We start from the raw sequence: 13,744 nt of genomic DNA, 5'->3' as shown, positions 1-13,744 counted from the left end.
CTTTTGATATCGAGATGAGTTTTTTAAGCAAAAAAAACCGCGGAAACTAAGTTTAGTACCTAATATATATGGCCCAGATCTTGTTCGTAATTTTTGGATATTTTCTTAAGAAAAAAATGTGAAAGCTTAAAAATTTAACACTGGCCTGAAAGGCTGAAAGATCAATGATGCAGACAATATTTAATGCAAATATGATATATGCGCAAAGAAAATGCTGCAAATGGAAATTAAATAAGTAAGTTTTCATAATTAATAAAAACTAACAAATATATTAAAGATTTTTATATGATGATATTGATTGAAGTATGATATCACTGTGATTATACACATTCTTTTACCTCTAGGAAGAACTGATAGTTTAAATTACTATTTTTACAATTGCAAAAATTGTTTAATCAAATTCTAATATATATGTATAAATTTGAAATTACAGAATACGCTGTGGAAAATAAGATGAGGGAAACGCTGTGGATAAGGAATGGCTGAACACTTAGCACTTTCCACAATATCGTTCATGCATTGACGAACTGATGATAAAACATGAATTCATTCAAGTTGCAGATAAATTATTGAACGAGAAAAAACATTGACGTATTTGATTAAAGTTTTAAAATATAATTTTATAACAAATTATATAAAATATTACACAATAGAGAGATATATGTATATTGTATACTATATATAAAGTATAATATATATTATATAATTTTTATGTTAAAAGTTTTATAAATTTTATAATATAAATTATAAAGTAGATAGTGTGTCTATCGATTCGTATTTCTTCATCTATGTAAGTTTAGTCTTACTTCAAAAACAATATATCTATAAATTATTAATTATAGTTTAGATTTATAATCCTAATGTTTTACAAATATTGTAATATATTCGCGCTTCTTCTGGTTTATCCAAACATCCGTAGAGATCGTTCAGTTTTAAACAATCTATCTTGCTCATTGCTTTTCGTTGGCCGATCGTCACGCCAGGTGTTTTCGGAGTTAGAGTCGGTTTTGTAGGATCTATGCTAAAGAAATGGCTTCCGTAATGCATTATACTGTCGTATCCATACTCGTAGCTATATGTCGCGTTCTCCGGCGATTGCTTATTGAAGTTGGATCGAGATCCTATAACGAAAAAGATGGATAAAGAGATACATATGTTATCTTCACATAATATATAAAATACATAATTATGCAATTTTTGTGCAGTATAATTATACGGATTTGTATTACAATTGTAAATTATAATTTTGCTGAATATTAATTTACCAGGGATAATATTGTCGTAGTGTATATCTATATACATGTCTCTATCGGCGCGACTGTGCTCGTGGAAGATACCTAGAGCGTGCATTAACTCGTGTATCGCTCTTCCCTCGTTTTCCAAGCAGTTCGGTCCCTTTTCGTCCGGCGGTTCCAAGGAGAGTATCTGAGCTCCACCGAATTTTCCTACGAATGACCAGCACCTGCGGATTAATTTCACGATGCAAAAAGAACAGATTAATCATCTTTTGAACCGCTTCACACCTGCGCTGTTTACAATATGGGAATATTCACCCCTTGGGATATATTATCGGCCAAATCAGCAAGAAGTCTTTGGCTTTGGTATCCCATGGAACGAACTTTATGCATGTCATATAATTTATATATGTGATGGCTTTGTAAATTTTCATGTAATCCACTGCATCTGAAACGATCATATGCGTTATTTTTTTTAAATTCTTATTTCTATTATTCTCTATTAGTTTTAGACATTAAGGAGAGTTTAACATAAAATTATATTTTAAACATACCGTACAAAGTGCTAATTACGTAAGGAACTGTCCTGTTTTCCCACAGTTTGTCCGGAAAAACGTCCCAGCGTAAACCGATGCGCCAATAATCGAAATACTGTATGGAAATGATATGAAAAACGTTTTATAAGAGATATAAAATGAAAAAAAGAGTGATATAGGTGTACCTCACTGGTCACAGCTATATCTCCCTCGAACAAGCCGGGACGAACTTCTGCATCCTGCGACGATTCATAAAGTCGTAATAATTCTTTATTCGATGTTCTAACTGTAAAGGATTTTTATTCTGTAATTCGCATTTTGTTATACACGATGTTATATACGATGTGTGCAGTTTCATTGCATCAATATTTTTAAGCAAAATAACAAGTTTAATACTCTCGCATGTTTGTATTTCTATTAATATAAATTAATATTAATCTTGATTTAACTCACTTTTCATCTTTTTGTAGATTTATCCTGGTGAAAATTTTTCTTAGGATTTTTATACGAATTGGAACACTTCAGAAATATTGAGAGAGAAAGTTTTTATATCTTTTCTTAGAATTTTTCTTACATGTAATTGCTGAAATATTCTTAGATTTCTCATTCTATAATTTCTGGAAAATATCTTAAATTATTAGATTAATCAAATTTCATGAGAAATTATATAGAATAAAAAATCTTAAAATATTTCGGAAGTCACAGGTGATTTAAGATACGTACATTTCATACATACATGAAACATTCTAGAAAATCTACAGCTTTACCGAATAATTTATATAAAAACTGACAATTTTTTTTAATTTCGGAAATATTAAAAAATTTGGAATAAAAAAATTCTCAGATATGAAAAATTAAAAAAAAATTTTCACTAAAGTAAAAGTTGGAAAAGAAATAAATTAAAACAAGATTAAAGAGTAATTTACATTGTAAAAATATGTGTATCTCAGACGTTCTGTATAATGCGTGCGCGTTTACCTATGTCGGGAACAATAGGATGTATCGTGTTGATGGAAGTTTCGTTTATCGGCAATGCAATTCCAAAACTAATAATCGCTACGCAAAACAAGCACATAAGCGATTTCATCCTCGATTGATTCCTCCTTAGTTTTTATATCGTACACTTTTACGACAACTGGAAATTCTTACTTAGATGAAGTTTTCGCGATCCACCATGGCTTGCGCGGTTTTTTTTAAAAAAGTAGTTGAGAATAGGTAATGTTAGAGTAGGTTGGTATAACAGCTGACTGATGAAAATGTGAGTTTATCGGCTTCGGTTACTTCATTTTCGTAACAATTTTGGTGTAAAAGAATGTCATTTACATTTCAAGAATCTTGTTTATACCATGTTAACAGTTGTTTTCATGAGCATGATAAAATGACTATGTACTGATCCATTTCGTTGATGATTTTTAATTTATTAAATATATTATATATACAAGTATAGTCTATACAAAAAGTTTTACTTTTTGTATACAAAATTGAATCTCCAGTACAAGCTACACGATCTTGTATTCCATGCTAATTGAACAAATAATTGTATATGCATTAGAATGACTGTGGGCCTTTCAGTACAAAAAACAATTGAGTTATTCTCAGATCACGCAATTGCAGGCGCTGCCTGTGGATTTATAACGAGATTGCTAAGTCAACCTTTGGATGTCATAAAAATTAGATTCCAAGTAAATCAATTTATGCAGTAAAATATATTTTAATTTAATATATCTCTATAGCCCTACAATTAATAAATGCTTTTGCATTACAGTTGCAAGTTGAACCAATTTCAAGTTGTCACGTTAGCAAATATAAGTCTATATCACAAGCTGTTCTGCTAATTTTAAGAGAAGAAGGATCTACTGCCTTATGGAAGGGTCACGTACCTGCACAATTAATTTCGATTACCTATGGAATGGGTCAGGTATCAAATAAAATTTATTCAATCATTTAGTCGCAGTTAATATATTAAATTTATGTATAGGGCTGCCAATAGTTTCCAGCAAACGAGAAATGTTATTTTATTACTCAAATAAAGAATATTTACAAATAAAGATATAGTATACAAGCATTTTGAAAATATTATATTTAGAATATCGTTTTCAAGCTAATTATAACAAGAATATATTTTATTAATTTATAATATAAATTGAAAGATTGATAAAAAATATCATAAAATTAATCAAAAGTTTCTCGCCCATAAGCAATTTTTGTATTGTCTAGATAAAGAATTTTTATAAATAAAGATCTGGTATACAGAGCATAACAAGTGGAACTTCAGGAGTGGATAGGGAATACAATGAAAAAAACAATAAAAAAGTTCATCTATTTTAAATTTATAGCCATTGTACTTTTGTTTCAAAGTTATAGCTATTTTTGTATTTCAATAACCCTGCTTCCTATGCTGGTAATAGGTATCCCTGGTCTGTATGTAAGCCTGCAGTCAAATTTCTCACTTTTTCAAAAATTCCAGGTGTATTTAATCTACTGGCAAACTGTATACATATACGTAGTATTCTTGCCCATATACATTTACATTGAACAGTTGTTGATTGAAGAATAGCATGTGGATTTTCTTCAGACTAATGATGAGTGTTATGAAAATTAACTATTCCATCTCTGGTGAACGTAGCTTCATCAGTGAATAATAAGAATTTTATTAATTTACAATATACAGTTGCAATATAAACTGAAAAACAGATTAACAAAGATTGTTGTAAAATTATATATAGGTCGAAAACTTTTGGCAGCCATAATTTTAAGTTTTATCATATGTTCTATGTTTTTAATCATACATTGCTTGTATATACAGTTTTATTCCTATAATGTGTTCCTGAAAATGCTGCAACGAGTTCCACAAATTGAGGAATGGCGTCACACGACGCATTTTGTTGCTGGTGCTGGTGCTAGCTGTGTGGGGACGATCGTTTCGTTTCCTTTTGACACTATGAGAACTAGATTAGTGGCTCAATCGAGTAATCATCAAGTGTACAACGGAGTGTTACATTCTTGCAGGTGAGTTACAAAAAATTTACTCTTTTGATTAATTAGTACTGCTGATGATCTTAACTCATTGTCAGTGTTTTACTGATTAGCATAAAAATTAGCTTTGTAAAAACATTTTTACATTTGAGTGACATGTATATTTTATTTATTTCCCAGTTCGATTTTTCGACAAGAATCGCCGAGGGTCTTTTTTTTCGGTTTGTTACCGACTTTATTGCAAATTGCTCCTCACACCGGCCTGCAATTTATGTTCTATGAATTCTTCAAGGATCTCTATAAGAAAGACATCTCCGATATCAGTTTCTGTAATTCCATGTTATCTGGTAGCGCCGCTGGATTCATAGCAAAAACAATTGTGTATCCTTTCGATCTCGCAAAAAAGAGATTGCAGATACAAGGTTTCAAGCACGGTCGTAAAGGATTCGGCAAATTTTTCCAATGCAACGGATTACTGGACTGCTTGAAAGTGACGGTAAAAGAAGAGGGTTTGCAAGGTCTATTTAAAGGCTTAGTGCCGAGTCAAATAAAAGCCGCTACGACTACGGCTTTGCATTTTACTACATATGAACAGGTTTTATTATTATTAAAGATGTTGCGATAATAGAAATTCAAATAAAGAGAACATATAATAATGTATAAATAAAATATATAAGTAATATAAATGTTGTTTGAAAGTATTTATTTATAATAAAATTAAAAATGGCTCGCCAAATAAATTAAATGATTAGATACGTTCTCCTCACAATGTGGAATCTATCACTTTAGAATTTATTAAACATATTGAGGATAATTTAATAAGACTAAAAATCAACTCGAATAGATTCAGAAATAGTTTTTCTCATATGTATAAAGTATTAAAAATATCACATAGATCGGACATAGATGATATGATCTTAGACTCTTTTGATGCTATTAAACGATTTCTTAAAGAGAATCCAAGTATTATTAACGCGAGCGGACAAAGGCAATATGGTTGTTGCCATGGATAAAATTGACTATATTGATAAAATGGAAGTTTTATTATCGGACACCGATACATATACTGCTGTTACGTGCAATCCGACTAACAAAATTTTGAGTGATTTGAAGTCTTTGTTGCGAACTTGGAAAAGAAATGAATATGTAACCGATCATACATACAATTTTTTCAATTCTACAAATGCTATAATACTAAGGGTATATGGATTGCCAAAAATATATAAAACAGGTAATCCCTTACATATCATAGTCTCATCCATTGGAAGTCCTTTACACAATTTAGTTGTTTTTTTACATAAAATTTTGGATTCTTGTTTTGAAAAACCGACACATTAAGAACAGTTTTCAACTAGTCAAAGATTTATCACAATTAAATTTGACAGATGACTCAATCCTTGTCTCGCTCGACGTTGTCTCTCTTTTCACTAATGTCCACCAGTGGATTTAGTTATTGAGAGCATTGAAAATAGATGGCCGAACATAAAAAATAATATTAAACTACCTAAAACTGAATTCGTTAAAGCTGTGAGTTTAGTGCTCAGTACTACGTTTTTTAGTTTCAATAATAGAATTTATAAACAATCTTATGGAGTGTCTATGGGATCCCTTCTATTCCCTTTAGCAACAGATTTAATCATATAGGAACTTGAAAAAGTATCGCTTAATAAGTTAAAATTTACACTAGGTTTTTATCATAGATACGTGGATGACATCGCTCTCGCGATACAAGAACAGAATATCGATTCTTTGTTGAAAAAATTTAATGATTTCCATCCCAGATTAAGATTTACAATGAAGTTGGGGGGGGGGGGCATAGATTGAATTTTTTGGACTTTAATAAAAGAAGGAAACAATTTAATATATGACTGGTCATCCTAGATTTCATTGTAAGAATTTTGAATTTATTATTAGCATTTTAATAATAATGGATATCCTTTGGATTTAATATTCAAAAATATTAAAAAAAGATTGATATCAAAGTCCAAACTATTCAATAGAACAAAAGCAGTTTCATCTAAAAATAGACAGAATAACAAGATTAAATATTTCACCGTATATTCCATTACCTTATATTCCATCTATCTCTGACAAATTTCATAAATTTTTCAAGAATAATCGGTTCATAAGATTGGCATTTACTGGGATCAATAAATTGAATTCTTTCATCAAGGGGCAGAATGACAGATTATCAACTATGACACATTCTAACGTTGTATACAAGATCAATTGTCAAAATTGCGATGCCTCCTATGTGGGGCAGACAAGAAGATTATTAAAATCAAGAATAAGTGAACATCGAAACCACATTAATCGAAATACTACATCGCAGAACGTTATTACAGAATATAGAATTGAGCACAACCATGATTTTGATTGGGACAATGTTCGGGTTTAGACGAGGAAAGGAGTTACAATAAGAGATTAATCTCTGAGGAAATTTTTATTAATAAACAAAAAACGAATTGAACTTGCAAAACGACACAGATTTACTGAGTCCATTGTATTATGACTTAGTCGCTAAAGATTGACGTAACTTTGTTTAATTTGCTGCTGATAATATATATATTTTTATTTTTGACATTTCATGTTTACACTACCAGGACCCAATAACAGGATTGAAAAACGTCTGTATCACATTTTTTTAATATACATTTTGGATTACACACGAACTGGTGTCGGCTCACATTTGGCAATTCCTACATCAACGTATCTAATCGTTTATTTATTTATACCTTGTACTTTGAAAGAGTGATTTTTAATTGATATAATTATACAATATATTCTTAAATAAGTTATACATTTTGTATTATATACATATATAAATTATTGAAAAACTAAATTACACAGGTTTACCTTTGACTGAGGAATATATCACAATTATGATTATTAGGAATTTCTCATTATATACATCATTAGCAATGTTAAGAATTTACTTTTGCATATTCTGCAGGCATTCCTTCGGGATTTTCCTCCAGAACAGCTATAATATTTTTCGCTGTGATACAAGCCATTTCACTTCTAGTTTCTATGGTTGCACTTCCGATATGAGGTAGGACCACTAAAAGAACAAAAATGCAGATTGATATTTATCGTATATTTAACATCCTATATAGAAGATCTGATAAGGTAAATGTTCCAATAAGTGAATATTCGGTGATTGAAAAACCTACAATATATTTGTAATTGTTAAGATATTTGTCAATAACAACATAGCATATTAAAGAGTTAAATATTTTGTATCAAAATATTATAAAAACATGTAATCTGATGCAAATGATTGCGAAAAAAGTTATTCACTTCAAGTGTCGCAGGAACAGTCATATTTTCACTCATCTTTTTATTATATCTCTCTGCATTGATATACGTACCACAATTATCTAACAGTAAAAGTTCATGATTTGTTGGTAGCGGTTCTGGTGTTGTAACGTCTACGCCAGCTGCTGCGATTGTATTATTCTTTAAAGCGTCAATCAGCGCTTGTTGATCTACTACATCCCCGCGGCTACCGTTCACGAATATAGCTGTCTTCTTCATTTGATTGAAAGCCCAAGAATTAAACATGTATCTAGTTTGTGGTGTCAATGCCACAGTTACTATGACGAAGTCACTGTTCTGGAGTAACATGGGAAAATCAACTTTTTCACCATCAAACTTAGATGCTTCTTCTTTGGCAGTTCTGTTAAAATACAATATCTTGGCAACGTTGAAACTCTTAAGTATCTCAGCGACTCTGAAGCCAATTCTACCTAAACCGACAATTCCTACGACTTTCCCTGTCAGTCCTGTGCCACACATCCATAAAGGCGACCAGGATGTCCATTCACCTCTGTAATAAATGTAATAATATTCAGTTTCAACTGCAAGCATTATGCTATTTTATGATACATCTTTAATTCGTAATAAGAACACACTTTTTGTGATGTTACAGAAACATACGGAATCCATTAAAATTATTTGTTATTAGTTTTGAAAGTTTAAAAATTTGGACTTAGCATAAACATAAATACAGTACAATAATTAACCTACATGAATAGAAGAAAATTGTTGAAAAATAAGATTGTAAAACATAAAATTATTTTAAATGAGACTAATATTACATTTGTTCATTTTTGTCGTACAACGAATTTTTCAAATGTGTTAAATGACTGCAGGACAGAGAAGTTTTCGGATCTTTCTATCCTGTAGTCAATCAACAGATTTGAAAATTTGTCACACAACAAAAACGGACAAATGTAATATTGATGTTACACTATTCACAAGTTAGGAAAATGTCCCAAGATCATCAAAATCCATATGTTTCATATATTTGTATACACACTTGTAAATTGCTAAGTTTGCATGCAGCACATGTCTTGATACGGCTAATAAAAGGGCTATAATCAGCTCCGCAGTGCTCTCAGTCAGGACATTTGGAGTATAACCAATTTTAATGTTTCTACTTTGCAAACTACTTATGTCTATATGATCCAAGCCCACCGACATAGATGCCACAACTTTCAATTGCGGGCCTGCATGATCTAGAACTTCGTTATCTATCTTATCCGTTAGCACGCAGAATACAGCGTCTACTCCATGGATTTTTGCCAATAATTCAGCATGTGGTATTGGCTCAGGTTTGTCCCATATTATAAGATGATATCTGTAAATGACAAAACATGTATTAAACTTGTATTAAAGTAACGACATACTTAAATTAAATTTTATTATAAACATATTGTATATGAAATATGTATTTATATGTATTTATATTACATGAACTTGTTACATATTTGTATTTAGCATAACACAAAGTTAAATTGGTATAAGATTACGTAATATAAAGAAATTAAGCAGACATGTCATAAAAAAAAAGACAAAAATAAAACGATAATAATTTAAATATTTATAATGCAAGTCTCACCGTTTACGCAGCAAGTTTAAGCCTGCAACGGGTATATCGGGCCGTGTAATTAGGATTTTGGGTTTACTCATTTCGACGACATTCGAATCATTCGATATCAGGACTCTTGGATAATCACAGATCCTCCAACCGATTCTCTTTGTATGAAGGATTCTCTCGCTTTGTCTGATGAAACGAACAGCGTTCGCGAATACCATTATTTATTAGCATTTACCCACGACATGCTGAGATTGGACGAATAGTCGCGTGATACGTCGACAAACTAATCCCCACTAACTCTACTCCACTCTCCACTTGTAATTTTCAAAATTTTCTAGAGATAACTAACGGATTAAACAGATAGAAGAGATATAAAGTAATATCGAATTCGTGAATACGCATGAAAAAATAATTAGTGCGTATATATCCGTTGCCGTTATGATAGAATTTATAACAGGACAAGATAAATGTGCACAGTATAACTCTCCCACTTCCAAATTTTTTTTTGTAATTTTGTACATTTATGTATTTTCATACGTAGAATATTATTTGTTTCAAGAAAGAAAATCATTGCTAAAATTCTATTTTTTCTTTAATTTCAAAATTTTTCATGTCGATATGGTAGAAAATGATAATTTAATGATAATTCTTTGGTTATTCTCTAAAAACACTAATTATTTTCTTATATAATTTAAATTACAGAGAATAGTTTTCGATTCAAAATGTCGGATAGTAACGGATTTATATTTCTGAGCTATGTGATGCCTGATTCTTCTTTTTCTCCTTTCGGGCCTATAAACTTCGGATTTAATCCAGTATCACGCGTTTTAATTTTGAACTTCAAAAGATTTTTTATTTTAGTACTATATACACATTTCGTAGAAATTAGGGTTAATAAAGTTAACACATTTATGCAAACACAATCACAAAGTACACAAAAGTAAAAAAAACTTAATAAAATGTAAGTACATAAATGTAAAAAAAAAAAACAATTTTATGTACAAATTTTTTGTACAATTTTCTTTTTAATACAGTTGCTAATATAATATTACGGCCTAGTAATATTGTTTAACTAATAGATATAAACGGCTTTGTTAATAATATATTATTTTTTATAAAAATAATACTTTATTTGTGTATTACAAAATACGACAATATATTACAATTATATTTATAGATAACACTAAATAGAGCTCCTAAATTAAATAATCTATTGCTACGTGTCAATATATAAATGCTTTGCTATCTTCTAAATGATCGGACTGCTTCGTGTCTTCTTGATCACTCATAGCAGCCTTGACTGTATTTTTCATCAGCATTGCCACCGTCATGGGACCTACGCCGCCGGGAACTGGAGTGATATATCCGGCGACATCCTTCACGCCGTCGTAATCCACATCTCCCACCAGACGATACTTGCCATCTGCCGTCTTCACCCTGGTGATACCCACATCAATTATGCAAGCGCCTGGTTTTATCATCTCTTTAGTAATCAAGCCGGGAACCCCGGCCGCGACTATGATCAGATCCGCCAGCTTCGTATACTTTTCTAGCTCCGTGTGAGGTGTGTGACGATGGCAAATTGTCGTTGTCATGTCCATCGCACCCGTTTCGCCTGCAGAAAATGAGATGTACAATTAGTTTGGAAAATTAAAGATAAAAATATTTAAAAAATCGGCAAAATTCATGATGTAGTTATGTTATTTCTTATTCATTAAAAGGACCAAGTAAATAAATTATTATGAAAATAAAGAAAGTAATGAAAACTCAAATATTTCATCAGTATAAAAAGACTTAATTATTAATAAGTAAAAAATTTCAGAATCTTATCTTTTACATAAAAAATACGAGTTTAAAAAATAGAAACGGTCAAATAATGATCGTTCGATACTTCCAGTTAACACTAATCTCTACGAAAGTTTTCTTATTAAAAAAAAGAAAATGAATTGACGAAGAAGCTGCGAACTGACAGAAATAAAGAAAATGAATTAAATTAAATGTCTCGAGATATAGGCAGTCTGACATTACGAAATGAAACAATTGCGAGAATTTAGATAATGTTGCAAATAGTGATACGATTTAAAAGTCTGTGACGTCAGAATTTGTTATCTCGATACGATTTTAGTAAAATTATATTTTGTTGCCAAACTGATAGGTCAATCACCTTTGCCATCGGCGTGAAGTAACAGTGCGATAGGCAATCCGACATGTTTTGATCTACCCACAACTACGGCGTTCTTTCCGAAAGTCTCGATTTTGCTTCTAAGTACTAATTCCTTAACAGCTAAGGCAGTGGCTGGTACAATACTGTTGTTGTCCAGTGTCAGATTACCAAGGTTTTCCAAGTGAAAGCCGTCCACGTCCTTTTTTGGAATTATTGCTTGACATACTTCTCTCTCATTTATGCTTTTCGGCAGCGGCAATTGTACCAGAACACCATCAACAGATGGATCTCTGTTAAGATTGTCAATTTCCTTAAGAAGCTCTACTTGCGTTATATTTTCTCCCAAATGAATAGTATAACTTTCAATTCCTGATAATTGACAAAGAAGATTAGCAATACGAATTCTAAGGCGAAAACTATCTGTTTGATGAGGATAAAAATAAAATTACCTATCGACTTTGCTGCTTTCATTTTTCTACCAACATACGCTTTGCTGGATGGATGATTTCCCACTAATATCGCCACCAGCTTTGGCCTTTTCTTTCCAGCTTTTGTACAAGTATCTATAACTACCTTTAATTCTTCTTGAATTTGTTCTGCAATTTTCGTCCCGTCTATGATTACAGCCTCTTGCCTGCAAACAACAAGATTCATAATTTAAAAATAGCGGAAGATAATATTTTTTTATATATATTATGTTTAATATATTTTATCATTATATAAAATTAGTAAAATTAAGTATATTAGCAAAAAATCTTCATAAAAATTAAGGATAAAAATGAAAGTACCTTTCGACTTTGCTGTTTTCATTTTTCTACTTTTAATGTGTATTTAATATTTATTGTTTGATATTTATAAATTCCATATACATTAATATTTGTTATAATAAGTATCCTTCACATCGCTCATTTACTACAATGATACTATTAAAAAACAAAGTTTTCTAGAAAATAAGTTTGAATGTTTTGAATCATTAAACATTTTGTAATATTAATTTTGAAACGTAATTTTGGTGTAATAACTGATTGTAGAAATAAAAAAATACTCTAAAATATATTGTTTTTTCTTTCTAAAATATGTTCTTTCTTTTTTTATGTTTCTATTCTTTTTTTGTAAGAAATTGAAAAATGATAGTTTTTGAGTTACATCATTGTTACAGCAAGTGAGCGATATATATTAGGATGTGTTACAATTTGTTATACATTCTCTACCTTACGAATTAAAATAACTGTCCACGTGGTCTCTGACAGAAGAATATCAGTCCCATACTCACCGGACTTTTGACAAATGCAGCTTTCTCCCAAACTTCTGCGAGACGACGGAGAAGACATTCCTCCAGGAGAACATTGTTACTGTTGCTTCGTAGGATTCACACGCTGATCTGAGCCAATCTGAGGTCGATGTGCTACCGCATGCCGCCAAGAGATTCCGAGGCGACGAGGACGGAGGAATCTCTCGCTGCAGGGGGCTTGTGCGTATGCGATGATGACGCGCTACGTCCGGACAAACAGCTGACGTCGTTTGCGATAACTGCTAGTTCGCAGGGGGTCGATAGCACTGTGGGAGTTGTGAAATCGATCGGCTGTCGAACGAGACTGCGAGTGAAAGGCGAGAACTATCAAACCTGCTAGAGCACCCGTTCAACCAGTTCCGCCTTCTACAGGACAGATCCTGTGGAAAAACCGGAGAGTCGGTCAGATTCCACGATCGGCGGGTCCGCGAAATCCACGTCATCCATGCTCGCGATTAAACCAGTGTTGTTCCATCAGGTCACTGAAAAATCTTCCGCGCATGCACGAAAATTCTTCAATAGATCTGTTCACGTTGTATGAAATAAATGTTTTTACACTTAAAATGGGATAGATATATATCCCTTGAAAAAAGAGGCAGCGAAGATGCCGAGTGCCAAAAGTGCAAGCAACGCGAACAGACCTAATGGCTTGATAAAACC

The 13,744-nt window shown here is 31.7% G+C and overlaps 4 protein-coding genes across 5 annotated transcripts; 1 reads left to right on the top strand and 3 right to left on the bottom strand.

Moving 5' to 3' along the window:
• Nucleotides 1-773: 773 nt before the first annotated feature.
• Nucleotides 774-2,936, bottom strand: LOC108727592 (high choriolytic enzyme 1). The gene is made up of 6 exons (XM_018455763.1): nucleotides 2,750-2,936; nucleotides 1,957-2,057; nucleotides 1,790-1,886; nucleotides 1,554-1,683; nucleotides 1,266-1,462; nucleotides 774-1,121 (listed from the first exon to the last, which is right to left on the bottom strand). The coding sequence occupies exons 1-6, from the start codon at nucleotides 2,856-2,858 to the stop codon at nucleotides 850-852; spliced, it is 906 nt and encodes a 301-aa protein (XP_018311265.1). The 5' UTR covers nucleotides 2,859-2,936; the 3' UTR covers nucleotides 774-849.
• Nucleotides 2,937-3,231: 295 nt separating this feature from the next.
• Nucleotides 3,232-5,388, top strand: LOC108727591 (mitochondrial thiamine pyrophosphate carrier). Of its 2 annotated transcripts, XM_018455762.1 has the most exons (5): nucleotides 3,232-3,453; nucleotides 3,537-3,689; nucleotides 4,578-4,780; nucleotides 4,928-4,968; nucleotides 5,040-5,122. In XM_018455762.1, the coding sequence occupies exons 1-5, from the start codon at nucleotides 3,325-3,327 to the stop codon at nucleotides 5,048-5,050; spliced, it is 537 nt and encodes a 178-aa protein (XP_018311264.1). In that variant the 5' UTR covers nucleotides 3,232-3,324; the 3' UTR covers nucleotides 5,051-5,122. The 2 variants fall into 2 exon arrangements, with proteins under 2 accessions (XP_018311264.1, XP_018311263.1); XM_018455761.1 differs by having other exon boundaries at nucleotides 4,928-5,388.
• Nucleotides 5,389-7,603: 2,215 nt separating this feature from the next.
• LOC108727589 (glyoxylate reductase/hydroxypyruvate reductase) lies at nucleotides 7,604-10,012 on the bottom strand. The gene is made up of 4 exons (XM_018455758.1): nucleotides 9,651-10,012; nucleotides 9,069-9,389; nucleotides 8,119-8,576; nucleotides 7,604-7,808 (listed from the first exon to the last, which is right to left on the bottom strand). Exons 1-4 carry the CDS (start codon nucleotides 9,845-9,847, stop codon nucleotides 7,672-7,674), a joined length of 1,113 nt encoding a protein of 370 aa, XP_018311260.1. The 5' UTR covers nucleotides 9,848-10,012; the 3' UTR covers nucleotides 7,604-7,671.
• Nucleotides 10,013-10,822: 810 nt separating this feature from the next.
• On the bottom strand, nucleotides 10,823-13,436 carry LOC108727590 (NAD-dependent methylenetetrahydrofolate dehydrogenase). The gene is made up of 4 exons (XM_018455760.1): nucleotides 13,067-13,436; nucleotides 12,243-12,427; nucleotides 11,794-12,162; nucleotides 10,823-11,244 (listed from the first exon to the last, which is right to left on the bottom strand). Exons 1-4 carry the CDS (start codon nucleotides 13,138-13,140, stop codon nucleotides 10,853-10,855), a joined length of 1,020 nt encoding a protein of 339 aa, XP_018311262.1. The 5' UTR covers nucleotides 13,141-13,436; the 3' UTR covers nucleotides 10,823-10,852.
• Between the last annotated feature and the right edge of the window lie 308 nt (nucleotides 13,437-13,744).

The sequence above is a fragment of the Mycetomoellerius zeteki genome, unplaced genomic scaffold (genome assembly GCF_001594055.1).
Source record: "Mycetomoellerius zeteki isolate Tzet28-1 unplaced genomic scaffold, Tzet1.0 scaffold51, whole genome shotgun sequence".
NCBI classification, from domain to species: Eukaryota; Metazoa; Arthropoda; class Insecta; order Hymenoptera; family Formicidae; genus Mycetomoellerius; species Mycetomoellerius zeteki.
This window is presented reverse-complemented; position numbering and strand designations above follow the sequence as displayed.